The following is a 23838-nucleotide window of genomic DNA, read 5'->3' as shown; positions in this document are numbered from 1 at the left end:
TTTTAGTTCAAATTTGAATTAAACCCACGACGAGTAATTTGGAACGGAGGGAGTAGAAATTTTTTTCAGATTTATATTATTTTTCTTTGGATTGGTGAAGTGCCTTAGTTTTACAATGTATTTGATGCAAGCATAACACTGTACAAAATCATGGGTTCAGTCAAATGAAAGATGTGCCTGGGGTACTTTGTTAATCCCCTTTCAAATATGATTACATGATACTCTAAAGAAATATAAGAGCATTTAGATTTACTAAAGTAGACGGAGGGAGTACTATACAATCATTGATCAATTAATGGTGTATTTTTATGTGTGGTGCTATGAGAAATAGTGGATTTTGTTTATTGGACGTATCATGGTTACAACATTTATTTTTATATGATACACCATGGGTCATTTTATGGTAAACACACAGTAAGATTAGTGTAAAACAAGGGGGAAAATAAGAATTTGTTTGTCACATAGTCAGACAGCGCATACACATTACCCTCGATACAGACATTCATAAAACAAAAATGCAGATAATCAATCTTTCTGTATAACTTTTATTTATTATTCCGTGGCAACGCACGGGCACTCTGCTAGTAGTTTGAAAAACTAATTAAACTTACCGGACAGAGTAAACTTGGTTGTTTTATAAAATAGCCCATTGTAATGAAATGCACTGTACAATTCGAAAGATGACTACATACAGCTTCCGCCCCACGAGCGTGGGGCGGGGGGCGAAACCCTACCCCAACCCGGCCACCGCCAGCCTCCTCCCCCTGCCACCGCCGGGCAAAGCCTGGCCAGTGCCGGGCAGTCGCCTTGGGTGTATGCGCAGCGGCGAGACGATGGTGGCGGCGGGTAGCGATGCGTGGAGGGCTGCTGGGGTCGGCGGAGTGTGCCTGCACAGGGTGGGCGGCGTCGGGGCTGTGGTAGTCCGATCCAGATTTGGCAGGCTGCTCCTCCGGCCGGCTGTTCTCGCGGGCGGCTCGGGCTGAGGCGGCATGGTCCGGTTGTTTCCGGCAGTCCTTGGGTGCTGGAGGTGGCCGGAGCAGGGGCGTCTATGGCTGGGCTGGCCTCTTCCAGTGGTGCAGGTCGGTACGGCGGTGCGGGGCTCCGCCTAGGGGTCCCGCGCGTGGATGTGGGCTGCCACGGAGTGGTGGTGGCTCATGGCGGTGGTTTGGGTCGTTCACGGCGGTGGCTGGACTTCTCCGGTGTCGGCCCGTCGGTGTGCGGCCTGTGTTGACCTCCGATGATTCTTCTCGCTCATACGCCCGCTATCTTCGTCAATGGTTAGCCCTCCCCCAGCTGCGGTCCGTCACTCGTCTCGCACCCGGCAACAGGACCGAGCTCGTCTCGCGCCCGACAACAGGACTGACCTTGTCTTGTGACCGGCAGCAGGACCATGCTCGTCTCGCGCCCGCCAGCAGGACCGAGCCCGTCTCGCGCCTGGTGCCGCAGGACGGGACGATGGAGGTCAGTTTTAGCTGGCCTATTGGTTCTCGGCACTGGGGGCAGCCCAAGGGTGCGAAAGGCGGGTCCTTTCCGCTCGGGTCTTTGGTTGGGGTAGCATCGGATCTCACGTGAGGGGGTGTCAAAGTCTTGGATGCCGGGGCGGGCGCCCTGGTGGTGGGTCCGTGGGACTCATGGGCAGGGCCGTGGCTTGGTGCTGCCCGGTTGCCACGGTTGTGTCGGCGGCGTGGGGCCGGGGTGTGGCGTTCGGTGGCGGTGAATGGTGGCCGGGGTGAAAACCTGCTCTATCTTCGGACGGACCGAAGGCAGCGAAGCTCGTTCCCTTCTTGAAGGCGTCGTCACGGCTCTCATTGCCTGTCGTGTTGTTCCAGGGGAAACTCTGATCCTCGGATCGGGCGGTGGCGGTGCTCCGTGTCGTCCCCTTCCTGAAGGCGCCGCCTTGGAGCCCACGGTTCGCCATATGCAGTTTCACCTCTTCGTGTAGTGCTAGGGATGGTGTTGCTGCGCTCAGTGCCTATGTATCCTGCCTCGGATGTGTGTTTGCGTCTGTTGTGGGGTTCTGCGTTTGTACCTGGTGCTGTTGATCATTGCTTTATATATAAAAGCGGGGTGAAAGTCTTTTTCAGTAATTCGAAAGGTGTATTCCTAGATTTTCATCCTTTTATTCTGGTTCTCACTGAGCACAAGAATATTAACATATTAATTTTAGCCCTGAGCTATGATCTATGAGTTGTATAACTGACTACGAATAAATAATCGAAAACATTAACATCTCCCAGTTAGTATGTCACAAAGTAAATAAACCTGATTTGAAAGCAACAAAGCATATAATAATATACATCAAGCACTCTTGCATCACAATATACCTTGCTTGGACCAAATCTCGAAACTTTCTTTATGCTACTGATTTGCATTGCACAAACCTTGGTTACTTCCCATTAACACTTTAAGTGGCAGACTGAACAAATGTAGCATTTTGTAGACTAAACGTTTATAACAATGGAGCGGAAAAAGATAGAGAAATTACAGCCACACAGGGTTAACAGATTAAATAAACAGCCAGATGATGGATAGCATTTTTTTAGAATGAATATTTCTAGCTTCTTGTGTTTACCTTATTTGCAATAATATGGAAATATACCTGAGGATTTCACGAGAAGGGCTTGACCTGAAAGAGCAACGATCATATAGTGGAGGAACTACAGAGGGTGAGGATACAGGACAAAGGAAGAGATATATGTGATAATGTGTCTTGTGTGTATGCACTGTAGGATTGATATGCTATTCTGCAGGAGTGTGTGTCATATATGATGCACCAATTAGTTCATATGCAGCTGAACTTGCATCACCTTCCACCGAGTGGTACAACCTGGACTAATAGTTATGAGAAAGATGTGGCATTATCGAAGGTATCTACACCCGAGTTACACACAATATTTCTGTTAGATGAGAAACACCCAAAAATCTGCAATCAATATAGGTAACCCATCAATCTTAGACAAATAACCGACCAGCATACCTGTTCCTTGGCGTGTTTTATCTTTCCCCTTTCTCTGATGTGGAGAACTCAGCAGACATGTCCGGCCAGCCGACGATGGGGCCTGGTTGCCTGCCAGCGGCACAGCACAACACAACCATAGTTGGCATAAGCTGTTGGAAACTTGGAATCAGACCTGGTAGCATGTTGCACTGGCTGCCGGGTCAGAGAAGGAAACCTGGTGGAGAATGACGCGATCTAGCTAGTATGTCGAAGGAGGGTACACAGGAGAAAGAAGGAGGGGAACACACGAGTGTTTTTATAATTGAGAAACCATGTTTCCTTGGGAAGGAGCAGAGCCGGTTTCAGGAACGAGATGCCCAAACATCATTAAATCTAACCTATTGGTCCGTTGAATTAAATGGGCAGATCTCTTTTTTCTGACTTTACCTAGGATTAATGTGGGAGCTCCTATGGTGCCCCCAATTAGTGTGTATATCTAAGATCTTGTGTTGAAGCCACTTCCTCGCTCCTGCAATGGCAACGAACAATAAAATAAAATGGAAATTATCAACAGGTTATGCCACCTAATTGGAAAGGACTCTGAAGAATATTGTCAAGCTAATACGCAAGGAGAGACACATTAGTATGGTTAACAGCTATACTCTGTTTACTTTTGACTGTAAAGGATGGAATTCAGCATCTAAGTTTTGAATCAGATGAAGACTTCCATGGCCTTGTTAACTAATTAAGGGAAAGGAGTATGATCTGAGGGAGAAGGAACTGAAATATGTTATACCTGGAGTGGCGACGGCATTTTTATCACCGAGGTAGTTTTTCTCTTAGTGGATTCTCCAGTGTCCAAGTTGTCGTTTAGCCAAAAACTGAAATTGAAATAATTATCAATAGGGAATTGGTTGCATGGGAATCAAAAATAAATAAATAAAGATGAAACATAACCAAATGTGCAACAACTAGGAAGTATTGTGAAGAATAATGTCATGGTAATACACAGGGAGAGAGACATTAGTATGGTTAAGAGCTATCCTCTCCAGTTTTGACTGTAAAGGTTCGAATTCATCATATTTTGTTAGTTGTGATGAATCGGATGAAGAAATCCATGATCTTGTTGACTGATTCAGGGAGTATGACCCGAGAGAGAAGGAACTGAAAGACGCTATCCTGAAGTGACAACACCATTTTTATCACTAAGGTGGTTTTCTTCTTAGTGATCCTCCAGTGTCCAAGCTGTCAAAGAGTGAGCAGCTTATGAACCTTCCAAATACCAAGGCTGCAGTAATTATGGAGCAAAAGTATGGTTACAATTTGATCAGCACACTAGTGATCTCTCGAAAAGTCAAGAGAATTCGGGTTCTGAAGAAAAAACGTACCACAGTCACTGTTTAGAACTTGTATGGCCTGCTCGACTCCACTGCTAACATGTCATCAGACTGATTTGGCATCACCAGAATACGATGAGCACAATGCTGGAAAGTCCAATAGACATAATCACTCTCCTAGTGAAAGCAAATAAGACATGAGCCAAATTTGTAGGGCGCCAAATCTGTTATCAAGGAAAAAGATTACATTGATTGTAGCTCTTTCATTGAGTCACCTAGTAGTAGAAAACTGAAGTCATGCCCATGCCATGCAACATGAAAACATGCCAAAGATAAGCTCTGCTGGAAGCAGTTTCAACATATAACACATGCAAAAACAATATGTGCATAGAAAATAGTGAGGTTTTGCTATTTCAAGATTTACATATCCGAATTTGACTATAACTAAAATCACTGAAAGAGAATAGGGACTATAATATTTAAATGTAAATCCTATGCTTCAAACTGGAACGACGTTAATAGTCCTGACATTTGTTTCTGGAGAAATGAGTTCAATCACCTCGTAGTTGTAACTGAACGCAATAATTCATACACTATGCTCTTAAAATCGGCACGGCCTCATATTTATATATATTAATCGATAGGCAAGCTTTTGTAGCTAATCATATTTTAATTCGAGGGGAAATAACAGTGAAGACAACAACAGTATTACTTATCACCAACCTCTAAGGATCTAGTCGTTAGAACCTAAAATTTTAGACCTCCAAAATTCAAATCCAAATACGTATAACTATTAACCAACCTCCATCAGGCCAGCCGGCGAGCCAGACACCAACAAATACGTATGTGAATATAGACCTCAACTTCTCTCACACCTCGCTTAACTCCTATGGGGTTCCCAAACTTCTCCAACCCTATCCTCCCCAAACTTCGGATGGCTTCCAACATCCTCCCCGCCACCCACCAACCCAGCAAGAAAGATGATGGCCGACGCCCGGGAGTAAGTTGGATCAAAATCTAGTTCTAATATAGAACATGTAACTGAAGACCAGGCAACCAGAAAATAGAAAGTGAGTAAGAAAAATACAAAGAGTCGGGCATTTTGGAGACCGAACTCCATGGAGGCCTTTATTTTGAAAAATTCAAAATTCCATATTTTAGTTTCAAAAATTTCCAAAAAAACATACATATACAAGGATGTAATGTGTATGTGTGAAAAATTTCAGGATGAAATCCGTTGAATTGTGAGCTGCACAAAAAAAACATGGACTTTGAGGATGAACAGTACATATGCTAAAAAACAGCAGATTTGTCTTTTTTGTGTAGCTCTCATTTTAACATATTTCAACCTGAAAATTTACACACATACATTACGTATCTAGGTATGTGCACATTTTTTCAGAATATTTGGAAACTAAAAAGTTTGAATTTTGAAGTTTTCAAATTAAGGCCTCCATGGAGCTCGGTCTCTGTTATATATGGCTGTACAGGAGTTATATATGGAACTAATAACAGCACAGAAAGAAAAGATAGATACCAAGTATTAACACAATTTATTTCACACCGACCTGTGCCCTGTGAGAGTGCAGGGACTGACGTTTCTGCAGGAGTTGCTAGCTGCCGGACAGTATACACATAAAAACATTTGGTTTAACAATTTCTGTTGTAATCGGATCAAAATCATCCTCGTCTTGTCAATTTTATATGGCTAAAGCGGTAGGCGAGTAACCCTGATGGTGTATCAGCAATGTAAACAGAAGGGTGGCTACTTTCTGAGATCAACTCGCTCTACAGATAACTTCCTTGTATTCCCTCATACTGTCGGTGATGCTTGAGAAGGATCAACAGAAGCACGTTCCACAGAAATATCTGCAATTTCAGAGAAAAAAAACAGCAGATAAGGGAATTAATCTAGGACCAAATTTCAGGCATAAAAATTAGTAGGTGTGAGCAAACAAACAAGAACTAGCTCATTCTTAATTCTGAAAGTAATACTGGAGATCCAAATCAACTGAATTAGTAAGCATCAGATTTTCTGGTTAATTTTGTTAGGGAGTATGCAACTTGTATTTCCGGTGCCATAGGCCAGTATATAAAAATCCGCGGTTCACGGGACGCCTAGGAGACCTGCACGAGCGGGCGCCAGCAATGAGACGGAACAAGCCGGCAGTCGCAGGACAGGCGGAGCAAGGCGGCGGACGACGGAGCAAGCTGGCATGGGGCGGCGACCTCCTGGATCGGGTGGTGGCGGCCTCCTGGCAGCAGGGCGGAAACGGTGGGCAGAGGGAAGGCCGGAAGGGCCAGCAGCCGGCGTGTGGAGATGGGGCTGATTCCTGAAGGAGATGGGTGATGGCGGAAGTAATGGCGGACGCTAGCAGGGCTAGCAGCAGCACCAGCCACGAGAAAGAGATGGTGACGGCGAGAGAAGAAATCGGCAGCTGTGGCAAAATAGAGGATGGCGGCAGCTCGACGGGATCTTAGCATGAGTTGCACGTGCGGAAAAATACCTAGGCATTAATATCATGTTTGGAAATATAGAACTTGCATTTCCCAGTGGGCATAGACCAGTATATATATGCAGAAAACCCTTTATAGAATGGGGGAAATACAAAGGGACACATGGCCCTAATATACCATGTCATAAGAAGATGCAGGTGCGAAAGAAGACATAAACTCTAATATACCATGTTATAAGAAATATTCAATTTGTATTTTCAGGTGGGCTTAGGCCAACATAGAAAACCCTTCTATAGAATGGAGAAATTACAAAGGGATACACAGCTAAATATACATAACTCTAACCGATTTCATCAGGAACAAAATTTGAACTATTATTATAAAATTATATAGCAGACTGTAGACAAGGATAGAAACATCAATACCTTTCGGTGTTACCATTTTTCAATGTAATATGGCGTTACCAATTTAATGTAGTTATGCCACAGTGAGAAACTGTAAGTCTGCTACCAAAAAGGAAAAGGGGAAATTAAAGTTTCATAAGATGAGAATGTACCATCGTCAAGGCTTATTTTCGCAGATGTGGTTACCAACCTTCTAGTCTTAAACCTTGAGCTGATGATGAAACACAGTTAGGAAAATCAAATAGAAATAAATTAACTGAACTGATCAAATTGCTTTAGAAATAGCATACCAGTAGGAAAATGTTTGATGTATTGGATCAACTCCCTCAGGCCCAAGCTGAGAAATAAATGGGATTATTAGTTCCAGATGCTAATAACAAAATGTTTCAATTTAAATCAATATGCAGTATTTATAGATTTACTATGCTAAGCATGTAAAACGATACACAATGCGGATTCTGCTAGTATCCTGCACATTCTTCAAACAACTCTGGGGTAAATAAGAACAGCCCGGCCCAGCTACTAAATCTATCATTTATTAATAGAAAATTTTGGAAATTCTATCACTAATTTACCTCTATTCTCCATGCATCAGCCTTCAGACTAACATCAACAGCCTGGCGTTCTTCAGATATCTGCATTAATGAAAAGAACAAACCATAAATCAAACTATGGCAATGTTGAAAAATAACTTTAGAATGAAAATTCTAGAAGTTTACGAACCCAAAACTCAAAGTGGAATAGGTCATGTGATGAGTTCAGGTGACACCCCCTTGAGAAAAAGTCCATAAAAACTGTTCCCATCAAAATAAATAAGGGTGGATAGAGTAATAATATAATGTAAATTTCCTCACCAAGAACAAGACAGCAATAAGCAAAATTTGAATAAATAACAAATGTGCAGTGTGAAATAACAAAAAAAATGGTTTACCCCAAATGTAGCAAATGACACGGCTCCCTAGCCTTAGCAGCAATAAGCAATATTTAAATAAATAAACAAGATGCAAGTTATCTTCAAATTTTACCTTGTAGCTTCCACACTTTACGAAGCAAAAGGGGCAAGCAAAATCTTCAGTGACTGGTAAGAAGGGATCAATATAAGAATCATGAACTAAACAAAAATATTTAACTTCAGCAACAAATGTTATGCAGTGATGCAAAACTGCACATAGGTAACCACAAAGCATTTAACACAAGATCATTGCGATGATAAACATTCAAAACATGATGACAGATTAAAAAAACCATTAATATCGTCCCCGTCTTTAGTTCTAGGATCATATTCAAAACCATTAACAGCATAAATTCTCCACTATGTTACTTCCTTTTGTATTGATACCCTAATATTCCTATATTGAATATTTTCCCCACATTTTTTACCTTGCTAGGGCACCATAACTTATTGGACAAAGTAATTAATAAGATTACTTACCACCATAAAACATCAGAAGCTTTCAACCAATAACATGTTTACCGCAGAATCTTAGCAATATTTCATTTACAATTGCATACATATTGATATTGTTACTATTAACAATCAAACATATCTAGTTAGTTACACTAGGAGAAAATGAAGAGCACCTAGGGAAAATGTCAGTATATGATGCTAACAAATGTCGATGAAAATGAAAAAATGCGCTAGCCCAAATGTTGTGTAAGAAAGAACCTTCAGTCTTTTGCATAGTATTTTTGTAATACTTGTAGTTGAAATGCACATTTCCAGCTCTTAATCTGCAGAAATATAAACAAATAAAAATGTGTTTGTAAAGCTGAAACTTAGAGCAATGTGTCTTGATAAACCCTAGTGAAACACTAGATCAGCCAGACTTGGTTCTAGGCTGACTATCCTGACCACAAAAAGGCCAGGCTCACAAGCCAGATAAACCTGGCTCGCTAGCCAAAACCGCAAGTCCAAATGCTAAGCAATAATAGAATTTATTTCATGTTGAGATATTTTTACCTGCCCTTTTACACATCCACATCCATGACAATTTAAAAAGCTACAGCTTCCATCCACTAACTCACAATTTAGTTGAAACCCTATAAACTGAGCTTTAATTATGCAGTAATCCTATTAATAAAACCCGTATAGTTTTTATCCTGCCATTATTACGTGATGGACAAATGGAGGAAGAACAAACTAGCAACATGATCAGCACAAGTACATTTACCACAAGGACTAACACAATGATAGAACTAGTATTATGAAAAATCAAGCAATAGAATTTTAACATGCTCGCACTTAACCTCCTAAAGCGAGAAATTCATCCTAGTCGTTGGTTAATCATGGACACTGCTGGCAGACAACATAAAACATGTGTAAGAGCATAACATTTATTAGTGGTAGAGAGATTTAATGTTCATTACTTCCAAATATTATTATGCATTTTGTGTAATGCAAAACATGTCATTCATACATAGACATACCTCATCTATGCTTCATTTTATTCGTTTGTTGGTTATGATGACAGAGTTGAATATCCGTGGATATTTTTTAAGCAGTAGAAACATACTAAATTCCTCAAGTAATTAAATTGTGAAGCATAAACTTTCGTGGTCAGGTTTCGTACGTAAACATGCATACATATTTGATATGTTACCGAGGACACATTTTTCACATCTCTCTTAATATAATATTCAATATATTCCTGCTATCAAGTGCTTGCCAATTGTGATTAGCTCTCATTGGGGAGCTAAATGTGATGTTAACCATTGGATGACAAATGAGTAAAACTGATATAGATTTCGGACCAGCGTAGAAAGGTTCTACCTAGTAGAGCATCTCTCCAATACTCTCCCATTTCCGAATGTATTTTTATTTCTAGGTGATCAAGATGACCAACCAAAAACTCCAGAATTTTATATCACCCAGAAAATCATTAGAAACTTCTTTCAATACGAGCTCATGCAGCATACAAATTGGAACTATTTCTACTTCATTGCTAAGGGAGGTGTCACTGGATTAAATGCTCCAGAGGTAGTACGTAAATCTGTTGGTATCCTTCTTCTTAAGCCAGACAAAGACAACGATGCTTCTTGGTCATTATTGGTATTTTTTATATTTTTTCTCTATTTAAATATGTCTACCTTTTGACTGTATGGGTTATTCCATTGAAGATCACATGAAAATATTAATGTGCATTGTTTGACTATTAGTCTAGTATGGTTTTGCATCAAAACAATATACTTAAAGAGTTCGCCCTCTGCCACTGAACATATGCATGTTTCACTCACTGTTAGGCATCATGTGTTAGGAAAATCCAGGGAAAAATAGAATTATTTTTCTTCCCCGTTACCTTTACATTGCAGTAGTTCAATTGGGTATTTCTCAGTATAGTAGAACTTCGATGGGAGAAGCGTCTCAATTTTGTTTGTGAAATAGTACACAGTAAGGAGAGTTTAATCCGAAACATCCTGATCTGAGCATGTTTTGTGTGTCGACCACATATGTGTTGCCAAATTTTCTGTTTTTATCGCCTGCCTATGCGGCTTTATGTTTCATCCTTCAGTTCATTCACAGCTCCACCACCACTTATCTAATGTCATGAGCAGCGTATACTGGTTCCTTCCAGGAAGGACAGACAGTGTATCCTCTAGCTTGGTTCACCCAGAAGATGTATGTTATTGAAGACGAATACGAGCATGCTTGCAGGGTAAATAACCATTGTATCTTATAAAACAATTTTAAAATTCATTCTTTACTGAAATGCCATAGCTACGCCCTTAAACAGTCTTGTCATCTATCCCAGGAGCAGAGACACATAATATATGATAATGACCTCCTATACAAGTCTGAGCTCCCTATCTGTAATATGATTCTAGTGTGATACAACTACAAACTTGTGTTTTCATTGTATGAATTATATTATTATTTTAGTCTTTTACAGAAATATTTTCAGAATAGAAAAAAGTGATTGTACAACTTTATTTTGCTTCACTATTTAATTCTGTGATTTGGAAAATCCCAGTGTCTGCGGTACTGTACCTTATGTATCAAATTGGACTGTTCTTTTTTTGTGCACAGCTTGCATTTCGTAATACGGTCACAAGGATGATGTTATTTCCAACCTATTTATGAATCAAGTGCATTTTCCACATATATTTAGATGGCCATGTATGGTTCATGGAAGCAATGCTAATAATCTAATGGTCAGTAGGAATGCTTTCGGAAATTTTATTCCAGGATATTTCCAGATATTTTGTCGTCTAAGAATATCGTTTGATAAATTGAACTATGATAAAGATGAACTTTCTGTTGTCCATGAAGTATGCTCAACTTAATATGTAGTAATGGATATGTGTGTTTCACATGTGTGATTACTAGTTGGATGGAAATGTGTTGCGTTTACAACATTATTACTCCCTCCGATCTATATCAATTGTCGCTACAATTAATATGGATTGGAGGGAGTTATTACATTTTGCCTTTGTACAGATATGCTTTGCACGTGTGGAATTACAGATGTCTCTATTATGTCCTTCGACCAATGGCCATTTCTTTCTTCAATTATATTTTAGGATAGAACACTAAAAATACTAATGATCTAGTGACATATCAACACGACAAACCAAAATATATTTTTATGTTAGCAGCCAAAGTGAAAAGATCGACTCCGCGTATTCTAAACTAACACTTGACAAGGAATTAGCTTCCTTTTAATAACAATGGGAGCTGGGGAGATCCTCCCTTTCATCTAAAGGACACTTAACAAGAAAGCCCCGTGCTAGGCGTCATTTAGCTGATCGTCCTGGGAAGGGATCAGCCGGGTCGGGAGCCATCAGATTTTTTGATGACTAGGTCGTCCCTCTTCCCTCGCCCTTTCACAGCATCTGTCTCTCCAATGTACCTCGTCTCCCCTTGCCTTGGCCTTGCTCTGCCGTGAATTAGAAGATGTGCTCACCACCGAAGAAGCGAACCGCCTGCAGCAACACAACATCTGCAGGAAATCCCATGTTGCAAGGCAGCATGCTCGTGTCACCAGTCGTGGCTCGTATTACGCCACTACCCGAGCTCCGCACTCCGCAACAGCCGCACCGACTCACAGCACAGCATGGCGGCAGTATGTGCCCCTTCTGGCAGCGTGATGATGACACTTGGGGCACAGGCGGGTTGCCCCGCATGCAGCATCGAGCACCACCCCTTTGCAGCACCCCAACTCACAACACCAAGCCGTCAGCAGCAGCACTACCAGCGTTGGTAGCGGTCTGTCTGCCGCTTGCAGTAGCAGTGTCCACCGTGTTGGAGCCTCAGGCTTCAATTTTGCAGCACCGGACCCGCTACACCAGGCTGTCAACAGCAGCAATTCAAGATGGCAATGGGGCCCCGAAACCACGTCCCCGCGGGTTTTTACCCTATTAGGGGACCAGGATGGGCGATTGTCTATCCCAGGGGGACTGCTAGTGGGTACATTATAAACCCCGGCATTTTTTCGCGGGTTTAAACCCGTTTCAGTACTACCCGAACCCGAAACCCGATAATACCCGTGAAAATAAAAAAATTAGCATGCAAGAATCCATCCTGACGCAAGCGGCCCAAAGCCACAGCGCCCGAGTGGCTGAATCCCCCAGTGTCGAGGCCCTGGAGTAATATGCTGATTTTTGCTGATGTAATATGCTGATTTTTTTGCTGCTGAAATGTACTGTGTTTGTTGCTTAAGTATGCTGATTTTTTCTGCCGTAATATGCTCTTGTTTTTCTTTCAAATGCTTCTGTTTTCCTTGATTGCTCGTGGGGACGGGTTCCCCGTGGGTTTAGAAAACCCGACGGGTTTAGGGGACAGGAAAAAAACTAGTCGCGCGCATGGTGACGGGGAGAGGCTTGCCCGAAGGGTTTGGGCAAGAAAAACCCGGTGGGTTTCGTCCCCGTTGCCATCTTGAGCAGCAATGCCATCAGGCATACAAGTTCGTCTGCCGCTTGCAGCAGCAGAGCTCGGATTGCAGCAGTGTCCGTTATGTTGGAGCATGTGTCTCTAGTTTTGCAGCACCGACAGCAGACCTCGCGTCCATTGCCAACAGACTTGCACGAGCAGCGACATATTCTTACAACGGCGGAGTGGTAAGCTTTCAGCAGCGACAGCAGACCAGTTGTCTTGCTTGCATGCAGTGGCGACAGTGCTGGCAGCGACAGCGTGCGACAGTGCTCACAGCATGGCTTGCAGTCAAACAGCTGCGGAGACAGAAGGATGCAGCATTGTGGAGCCAGAGCTTTTCTATCAATGAATACCTTCAAACTAAACTACATAAGAAAGAGAACCAAGCGGTGCTCGGTTCCCTAGAGCGCAAGTCTGCACGCTCACCCAGCCGCATTCGAGGCGCAGGCTTTGCAGGGTGGCTCATTTCTTCAATGAAATAAAATTCCCCAAGTGCTAGTGGTGATGGGTCAAGTTTATGTTCGAGAAAAACTACCTAAGGAAGGCAAGCAACTATTATGTTTAGCTAGATATGTACTAGTGTTACCTTACTATACGAGGTAATGACGGAGTTGGGACATCACTGTATGAGTAACTACTATATGGATTTTCACGGATGTCTCTTGCACCAGCCTCTTGAGCAGATATGCCAACTTGGAGTTTATATGAACCCTGAAACAAAATAAACAAACTTAGACAAGCTGCTGGAGCAACTGATAGGCAGTTTCCAACATAACCCATTGCCACACTAGATAACAACACTTATTAGTCCCTTATAAATATGGAAATGAGAGTAGATCAATAAATAAAGGTAGGAGATCGCTCAAAAAAGGTACAAGGATATCCCTACCGTAACATCAACCTTGTGAGAGCAAAATGTCAAGCAATTGTCTTGCTCAAGAAATTTTTTCTGCATACATAACAAAAAGAAATATAAGTAAGGTCAACATACAGCTGAAGCAACTAATTTCCACTACATCCCAGTAATCTCTCGATTCATATTGTGAAATCAGAGGAACAACTGAAGAAAAAACAGATTCGCAGAATCACTTAAGCTTACATACACTGCAGATTCCATACTTTACTGATAATATTAATCCTGTAACATGTTCTCTTACCAAAGATGCAAAGTGCACTACTTCTGATGTGGCAATTCACTGCCAGAACTTTAGGAAGGTGATTTCTAATTAAAGACAAGCACTAAAATATTCTAGAAAACTAAAAGTACATGACACGTAAATCATCCAAATACAGGTGGCTAAGCTAATTTATTCAGTCTGAAACTTCAGGTGCTGCAAAGGATTGTGCTTCATCCATGTTGGAATTCTGCCCACAGGATCGATCACATCAAAATACACACGCATGAGAACTTTTAGCCAAGAGCCTGTATCGTGCCCTTCTTTTTCCCTTAAGTTCTTTTCTCTTTTCACCCCTTTAATGCAAATCTCACGGTGTTGCTCTGACCGTGTGTATATATATATAGCCTAGTAGTGGCTGCCTAACCTAGTACAGCCAGCCTAGTACTACACGACTATGACTCCTACTTGTACTACCACATATACATCCTAGCTGACTAGTGATTTCCAAACGTGACATGGACTAACCTAAACCTACTACTACTCAAACTCTTGTTTTACTACTACACGTGACCATGTATTCCTAATAAATGGAAACTAACTTAACTACAACTTAGACACCAATCAGACTTGACACTAATCAAGATTATGCTAACAATCCATCCTATGGTTAACAACTATAGAAAAGTTAAGGTACATAAACTAAGAACATTCAAGCTTAATAATATGGAGAAGTTCAATTAAAGTACCTCTAAGAAACTTGGTCTCATTTCAACCGTAGAAGTTAACTTCATGGTATGTCCCAAATTTAAAGTTGACGCATGATTCTCCAATGACAAACGAAGTAAATTAATTGATATATTACCCCAGAAACATTTCCCTTCAAGTTCTGTCAAAATGAATTAGTAAATAGTTGCACTCAACAATCCTACAAATCATAACTGCGTTCTTGACAATTATTTTAGAAGGAAAATGTGTTATGGCTAGAAGTGGTACATGTGATAATAAGGATCCACCCCAAGCAGAAGAAAATAATCTAAAGTAATAATGCAGAGAGCTTAGTATCACCCCCTGTAAAAATCTAACCAAACACTGTTTAAAGATTATTTATTCTTTGGATCTCCTACATAAAGGCAGCCGTACACATAGCCAATACTTTGCACACCACCACTATGTTCACTAGTTATCCATGTATTAAAGGAATCTATGTTAATTATTAGTGTTGGTTTACGAGTATAACTGTGATACTAATCATTCTTTTAAAACAGAAAACTGTAACACTAATCTTTACGCAACAGAAGGTTTGGCATACTGTTGTCAGCTGTTTACCACCTGGAGATAGGTCGCTGCAAGGGTTCATGGTTTGGCCCAAAATACAGACGTGAACTAGATTCAAATATACTGTGAGATAGTCGTAGTTTGGCCATTGGTCTTGATACCATTCAAGAATTGGGAGTTTGGGAGAACAGTTGTATCTTCAACCACATGAATAAGCAATATAAGTTGCCAGCTAGCGAGTACCTCAATCCAGTTGACACATGTGTTGTGTAGCTAAATGTATTAATAAGTACTATTTTCTAAGTCTTACAGACAACGGCACCTTGCGCTTGTTCTAGAAACTATTTAACATCTTTCAAAAAATGAAACCAGAAGCTTACTTTGGAGAGCAGATCGTTCCAAATGGCCCCCGGTGCAGTTGTTTTCACCAATATCTTCTCCAACTTGTCCTGCTGAAACTAAAGGAAATTAATATGTGATGGTTGTGGAGAACTGTAGAACACATGAAATCACATATGATGCACATCATACCACGGCTGATAATGATAATGTTAAGGTTGGAAGCTCTGGAGGATGCTAAATTCTCGATGTCTGGAATTACAAATGTAGCTTTGGTGTGATCTTTACTACCAAATCCACCAAAAGATGTAAGAAAATAGGCCCGACTGAATCGATATATGGGAGGGTGCTGTGCATAACATTTTTTCAATAATAAGAGATAATTTGGTACGAAATATCGATTGAAACTAAGAAAAGGTAGACTTACCTCTTCAAGTGAAAGGTTACTAGTAGGTGTAGCTAACAGAACATAAAGAGGGAAGATATTCTGTTCTCGACATGCAGTATTTGTACCTCGAGAGAGTGATACAGTTAATTGAATCCTATATCCATAAGCACAAACACTGGTCAGCATTTGCATGATGTAACACATAATATTAAATTTCGATAGTGGTTAGTACTTGTAGCATCACAGAGATTAGACATTTAAGAACTAAATTTCTTGGGCCTTGTTTAGCCCAGCTACCATTTTGGTGTATGTAGGGCAGCAATCAAGCTACCATTTCTTGGTCCTTGTTTAGCCACACTACCATTTTGGTGTATGTAGGGGCAGAAACCATCTAGCTCTCTATGTCCAATATTGCTAACTAAAAGTAGTTGCCATACAATATCAATATAGTGATTATTCCTTGTTGAGTTGTGTCCTACATTGCCGCACCGAGAAAAAATAATACTCGACTTTGTGTACAAGATTTTATAACCTGTGTACATTTCGACTTACAGCTTGTATCGCATCTAATAAGCTCACTGTGTTGTACATGCTGCCATAATCTATAAATATATGATACTTGATTGAATGGAACAACAAATACCTTTTACATGTTTAATTTGCTAGAATATTAATATGGTCACAATCTTGCAATAGATGTGGGATAGTCATATGCTATCAATTAGCTCACGATTATCTCAAAGATGCATCGATTTGAAAATATCTCCCTACGTGAGGATGTCAGGCTGGGGCATATCAGCGAGACATGAGATGATATTTTCCACCTTAGTTATCTTTGCGCTGATATTAATTAATTCTTCCATGTGTACAGCAATGCACCAAATACGGGTAATACAAAAATCTGGTGGAGTTTAACATTCTGAAATCCTTGGATCCCTATATATGCTACTTTTCACTAACTTAATTGTGATTGTTTACTCTACATTTTATGATCATGTTTGTGTGAAATGTTATATAGCCAACCCAGGCATGTCATTATGAAGGGCAATCAATCAAATTGATTACCAAATGACTAGACAAGCACTAACATTAATGATGAAGTGCATCACATTCTTCAAATTATAGGGCATACTGAGTTACGATCAGACCAATTTCACGGTTTGATCATGTGCATTTACAATTTTATTCAATCCTTATGGCAGTAACATTATGTGTACATCACTGTGTGGTTCCAACAGAGCTAAACGGACCAGCAAACTGCATACCCCCTTCGTCCCAAAATACATTGGCTATTAGGTTCCATTAGGGCAAGCCTTGACCAATAACTGCTCAATTAATATATATTTTTTTTGAAAAAGTTGATGTCATTAGATTCATATTCCAAAGTACTAGTTTTTTTGTGTTTATGGTTTTCTCTGATAAAGAAGTACATAATAATAACAAAATTCGCTACACATTTTGGAATGGAGGGAGTAATAGTGAAGCCTCACTCTGCTATGCCGGGAAAATAAAATCTGAAATGGAACAGTTAATCGTTTGATATTTGGATCTGAATCAGAACAATATTATATTAAGTTTACACATGTCCTAAAATAGATTGTAGTCAAAGCTTGTACTATACCTCTTTTTTCGTCTTGCTTCTATCATGTAATCAAGGCATCTTTGCAGGAAAGTGGGCTGCAAAAGTCAGTGAGACATCATTGTTATGTGATCACTTACATGGTGAAGGGTGTGAGTGAATGAGCACATGCAATCCGTGTCGAATGAGGCCAGAATTTTAAAAACAAACTTACATTTTTAGCAGCTCGATGTTGAATAATATTGTACCACTCAATTGGTCTGCAGTACAACTTGAGGCTTTCTTCAGAAGCAAGCTTCTCATCTGGAGACAACTGAGGGCACATCTGGTCTGCGGACGAGATTAATGAAATCCGCACCTGACTCCCTGTACATAATTTGCAACAGCGTCAAATAAAGAAGATACAAGTAATCTCTTTTCACTATTAATAACAAGAAAATCATTTGCCATATTTACATGGTTCCATATCTTAAAAGCAGCTAAATAGACATAGATCAACTCAATTAGTTTCTAGAATCAGGATGTGACCAAACAGCGCAAATTAGATTTGAAGTGGGGAGTCATTAATTCATGAAAAGTCAGAACTTGCCATATACTAGAATCAAGATGTGCAACCATTAATTTATCCACGGAGATTATCAACCAGTGATGAATCAATTACACAATTGCCATTTTATTAATTTCCAGATGCAAACAAGGTTAGCAACATATATACTTGAACTAAGCAACAATTAATTTTTTGAACTACTTACTGTCATAAGGAGACTTCACTATCTACCACAACAAAATACCCCCCCCCCCCTCAGGTATCACGACGCAACTGGAGTTCTAACATCTTATGTATCTTGTCCCAGGGTTGCTATCATAGTTGCAACCCTTTATTCCGCTTACCACACGACCCCCAAGTGTACTGGTGAAATGAGCAGGTGGTACTGCCCATCCTGCCCTCCTCATGAGCACACACCAGATAGGATGAGCCCGCCGTGCCCAAAGGTATAGCTCTGCACTTGCTCAGCCTAGTTTTCAATCTCATGAATTATCATTACACAATCTCAAAAGCTCACTTGGATAGTTAAGTAAAAAGGGAGGTATTTTGTGGAGGCAGCTTTCTGGTCTTAAGCTAGGGAAGCCCCCGGCCGTCCATGAATGGAAATGCTGTCAGCCACTACGCTTCAGGTTGTGGGCCGTGCCGGTGAGGCAGCGCTTGTGAACACAGTTAGCCACCCAAGCACAAGCAGGGCAGGTATTATTAGAGGCTGTTTGGATTGGAGCCTACAGCAGCTCAACCAAAAAATTGGTTGTTGACCGTGTGCATGGGTGCATCTTTGGATGACGGCCAATAATTTGGATCACCCAAATTATTGGGGTGTTCGAGCATTAAACTGTTCCTATATGAGTACCCAACTGTTCTTGTATGTTTCACATGAGTTTTGTGTAGTGTATACCACATTCATGAAATATTATCTCTACTTTTAAAGCAGAATCAGACGTCATTTTCATTCGACCTCCTCCCCCTCCTCTCGTCGGATTCCCACGCAGAAAAAGGTTGAGGAGGAAAACCCCCCTCTCCCCTCTCCGAACCGCGAAAAAACAGGAGAAGAAAAACTCTCACGGCACGACCTCCACTTATGCCACAACCTGCCATTCTCATCTCCCATCTCCTGATCTCTCCCTCCCGCCTCCTGCCTGCCGACCCCGAACCACCCCAGGACCCTCCCTCTCCATTGCCCCAATTAATGGAACCGCTGCGCATCTGCTCTGCGTATCCATCTGCGCCTCGCCGTCCAGAGAAACCAAGGAACCACTGCCACGCCTCTGACTCCCTGCGAAGATGGCACCTTTCCTCCGCCAGCCAGGAATCACCGCCATGTGCGGCCTCAGATCTACGATGATGGGTGCATCCAGGCTCGCACAAGGACGACCTCTCTCTTCCTCCTCCACGCTCGATTTTTTTACGGCGACTGCGCCGCTGACACCGAGCAGCCAGAATCTGGCTCCGCTCCGGATCGATCCATAATCGATCCATAAACAGGGCGAAGAATTGCGGCGGATCAACGAATCGAGAGAAGCGCCCAAGATCTTACCTTCAAGCCAAAGGCTGTGGGTGCTGGTGTTGGTGTTGGTGAATCGGGGGGGACGGCGGCGGCCGGCCACGCGCGGCAGGGGCGGCCGGGACTGAGGCGTCGGCGGCCGGTACTAGGGCAGACGGCGGCGACCTCTCGACGCTGGATCTGGAGAGGGCTATGCGCTGCTCTTTTTCTTTTCTTTTCTTTTGTACTACCTTTTTTTGTATTTAGCGTGCTGCGTTGGTGTAATTAAAACGTGAATAAAACGTGAAAATGGACTACTGTAGTGTTTAAGGGTTTTGCCGGGGTTTTTTTTAATAAAAAAAATTACCAGGTCCTTTGTCTTCGTGTCCGCGGGCCGTGGTGCACTTTCGAGTTGTTGGGCCCGCGTGGAGGAAAGAAATCATCTAAAAAGAATTCTCTCAAAAAAATCTAAAAAACAAAAGCCATGACAGAAATGAACTCAGTTATTGAAAAACAATGAACTCACCCATAAATAAAGGAAATGTACCTGTTCTCATCTCAAAAATATAATGAAATTTATCTACAACCCTTTCAATCCCCAATTCATGTCCAACACGAACCCTCGTTGCAGCAATCATACTGCATGACTAGATGGACACTACACTGTATTACAACCTAGACACTCCGCTGGCGCATCGCAACTCGATGTCGTCCCAGTAACATTGACTTGTCTGTTTGTAGTTTTTTTTTTAAGAATATCGGTTTGCAGTTTGTGGATGGTTACTAGTTGTAAATCCGAGATCGAAGCTTTCCACACCTCAGCGGAAAAAAAATGAACTCGTCCATAAAAATGAATTCATGCAAGTTTGGGCACACAAAAAAATGATGCTCCAGAATGCTTCCAGAAACAGTCTTTTTGGAGCATCCATTTTGGCTTTTCTCCGAGACCTTCACAAATATCATTCCATCGCAAAATTTTGCACGCATGTGAAACACACATCAATGTTTGTTGACAAAAAAAATAAATTTTTGAAACTTTTTATTATATTTTGGATTTTACTGTAACAAAGGATGTGTGTGACTCAAGCTCACAAACTCCATGTCCGATGTTGTGCTCTTTTACTCCACCCGCCTCATCATTATTTGTATAGCATTTTGTGTTATTTGATAAGCCTAATGGCATGCGTCTAGATTTTTTTTACACAATTCTAAATTCTTTTGTTGATTGCCCTAATGAAATATATTCATTAGTGCATGCTCATTGAAAATCGCTAGAGTTTTCTTTCAGTTTGACATGATTCTTTGTTTTGCAGTATTTATGGCAATTGCCAAAACACCATGCTTCTTATTTCACACGACGCGCTACTCGACACATAGCACAACGACGCCTGATTCCATGCATGCTTTAATTTGCACCAAATCTTTGGTCCTTCTTAATCTAGCACTTCACCAATTTTTTGGTTTCCCTGGAATACACCGGCAGCAAATATGCTTGTCGTTTCTATTACTTTCTTGTTGGACCTATTATTCTTATTTTTGTACCGGAGCTCACCGGTCTCCGGCGGAGCTTGCCGCCATGGTTTTTCTGACGAGCTCAAGGACGAGAAGATGATAGCGGCAACTACTTTGCTCCTGCTCCTGCTCACAAGGCTAGCACACAAGCTGCTGGAAGCATCCAGGTGCTCGTGTGCTGCTCGTGTGCTAGCTTGGCTGGTGCGCTGCTGGCCTGCGAGATGCATCATGGCGAGTGGCGCGTGAGATGCATCCTAGCCAGCTGCTTGCCGACGTGCCGACGCCACCTTTCCCCGGATCCCTAGGTGAGCTCGAGTTCCGCGATGGAGGCGGTGAGGCGGCAACGCTCCTCTCACCGGCGTGGACAACAACGGCGCGAATTCGACCGAGCCGGCCATAGCTAATTAGCTATCTGCGGGAAGACAAGTGTTTGTCGCCACCGTCCACTCCGACATGAGGTGCGGGAGGTCCTGTAGACCATCTTCCTCAGTCAGGAGCAGCGGGGGCGTCTTCACAGCGGGCTCATCACCGGAGCTGACCTGCTTCCCTCCCATGCACACAAGATGTTTGTTGCAATGCCAGAGGGGGGGGGGGGGGGGGGAGGAGGAAGAAGGTTGATGTGGGCCTCACCCATCATAACAATTAAAATAAATGGTGTTAACTTTTCTACCACAACAGCTCTGACGGGTGGGTCCTGTCGTGGTTCTAAGTCTGACAGTAATGTAGGGGGATAGGAATGGAGAGGCAAGATTCTAGCTATGGAGTAGTTGTAGACACGCGAGATTTACGAGTTCAGGCCCTTCTCGGAGGAAGTAACAGCCCTACGTCTCGGAGCCCGGAGGCGGTCGACTGGATTATGTAGGTATGAATTACAGGGGTGCGAACCCTTTACACTGAGGAGGGGGTGGCTTATATAGAGTTCGCCAGACCCCTCCGGCCCTCAGTTATGCAGGGTTTAAGGTACATTAAGGTCGGGCGTTACTGGTAACGCCACAAATAAAGTGCTATGATGACCATAAAAGCTACTTAATGACCGGCCGTTAGTGTGCGGAGTGACTTTAGATCTCCTGGTGGTCGAGTGGTTAGCTTCATGGTCGAGTGATAGTCTTCATGGTCGAGTGTCTTCGAGCTTGTCGAGTGGAACACTTCTGAGTCGATTGAAAGATGATTTCTTCTAAGGATGTCCTTGGGGAGGGTATCTCGGACAGGTCCATGGCCCTACCCTAGGTACATAGCTTCGTCATTAGCCCCCGAATGGATCGAGGTTTGAGTGGGGAAGGAGTTGAACATATATCCCCGACCCATCTTTAGTGCCTTGAGTGCGTCTGCTCTTGGATCAATGAATTGCAACGACGGCTTCAACTTCTTCTTGGTCGCCTTGATCCATTCATGTTTTTGTCGAGTTAGTTTCTTTACTTGAAGATCTCCAAGTGACGGTGTGGAGGGGATCCTCCATCTGACAAGTTGTTCTGCTGCCCGCGGATTTCGCGGGATTCGAATTTCGGGAAGCGCGCGGGACGGAGGAGGCCGTAGTAATCGGATGGGATAGGACGGAGCCGCCTCGATCTCCGCGCCATCTTTTTCGCCATGTATCGCACGCGCGAATGTTGCGGGATTTGACAGGATTGCCTGGGCCTACAGGTCAGCCACTCGGAAGCGACTTCATATAAGCTGCCGGCCCAGGGCTTTTGAACAGTGCGCCTTCACTTTTCCCCTTTCTTCTCGAATTCTTCCGCCACCTTTGCTCTCGTCTCGGCGCCGCCGGCCTGCTCGAGCTTCTCTTGCGGCAATGGTGAAGGAGAAGACGCCGGCCCTGGAGCGTGCGAAGAAAGCGACGGCGCAGGCGAAGGCGAAGAAGTCCGGTCGGCGCGGATCTTCTTCAAGGTCCGCTCTGCCGCCGGGCTGGATCCAGGGTGATTGGATGCCTTCGGCGATTCGACAAGACGACATCGATGATCTGATCGAGGGGGGATTCATCCCTCACAAATTTGCGCGTCTCCTGGGGAACGAGATCGAGCCGCAGCCTCGCGAGGGTGAGTGCATCCTCATCACCACTCACGTCGACCGCGGATTTTCTCTGCCCCCTCATCCTTTTTTCCGTAGCTTCTTGAACTTTTTCGGAGCGCAACTCCATCACTTTACTCCAAATTCCATCGTGTATCTTGCTGCCTTCGTGTCTTTGTGCGAGAATTTCTTGGGTTGTCGACCTCATTGGGGTCTTTTCAAGCACATTTTCACCTGTCGATCCCAGATGGTGAAAAAGGCTAATCCGAGTGACGAGAGAACTCAAGTGATCCAGATGTGCGGGGGCCTCGGGATTCAGATGAGAGGCAAAAGTTCTTTTCCAGCTATGATTCTTCCTGATTCAGTCCGCGGGTGGCAGTCGACCTGGTTCTACTGCAGAGACTAGCCGACCCCAGGACAGGCGACGGGTCTTCCCCCTTTCTCCCTGAACCGAGCAGAAAAACCTTCTTCTCTGAAAGTGACACCGGAAGAGAAGGCACAAGTCAAAGTGTTGGTTGGTCGAGTGGTTCAGCTTGTCCGTGACGGGGTGACTGGTATGGATTTACTAGAGGTCTTCCTCCGGAGACG

The 23838-nt window shown here is 42.7% G+C and overlaps 1 protein-coding gene across 8 annotated transcripts; it reads right to left on the bottom strand.

Moving 5' to 3' along the window:
- Window positions 1-645: 645 nt before the first annotated feature.
- LOC123186968 (polycomb group protein EMF2B) lies at window positions 646-20019 on the bottom strand. 8 transcript variants are annotated; one of them, XM_044598706.1, is made up of 19 exons: window positions 19789-20019; window positions 17919-18070; window positions 17747-17802; window positions 16165-16279; window positions 15930-16086; window positions 15779-15847; window positions 14870-15009; window positions 13895-13954; window positions 13592-13716; window positions 8803-8867; window positions 8162-8214; window positions 7712-7771; window positions 7427-7473; window positions 7327-7347; window positions 7158-7235; window positions 5844-6144; window positions 4327-4499; window positions 3735-4226; window positions 646-3467 (listed from the first exon to the last, which is right to left on the bottom strand). In XM_044598706.1, the coding sequence occupies exons 2-15, from the start codon at window positions 18027-18029 to the stop codon at window positions 7193-7195; spliced, it is 1122 nt and encodes a 373-aa protein (XP_044454641.1). In that variant the 5' UTR covers window positions 18030-18070; window positions 19789-20019; the 3' UTR covers window positions 646-3467; window positions 3735-4226; window positions 4327-4499; window positions 5844-6144; window positions 7158-7192. The 8 variants fall into 8 exon arrangements, with proteins under 8 accessions (XP_044454641.1, XP_044454636.1, XP_044454637.1 ...); XM_044598701.1 differs by lacking the exon at window positions 7158-7235 and having other exon boundaries at window positions 686-3067; window positions 3386-3467; window positions 7289-7347; window positions 19789-20018; XM_044598702.1 differs by lacking the exon at window positions 7158-7235 and having other exon boundaries at window positions 686-3467; window positions 3735-3819; window positions 3961-4226; window positions 7289-7347; window positions 19789-20018.
- Window positions 20020-23838: the final 3819 nt, after the last annotated feature.

Source organism: Triticum aestivum, chromosome 2A (genome assembly GCF_018294505.1).
Source record: "Triticum aestivum cultivar Chinese Spring chromosome 2A, IWGSC CS RefSeq v2.1, whole genome shotgun sequence".
In the NCBI taxonomy this organism is placed as follows: domain Eukaryota; kingdom Viridiplantae; phylum Streptophyta; class Magnoliopsida; order Poales; family Poaceae; genus Triticum; species Triticum aestivum.
The sequence above is the reverse complement of the archived record's forward strand: the minus strand, read 5'-3'. Positions and strand labels throughout refer to the sequence as shown.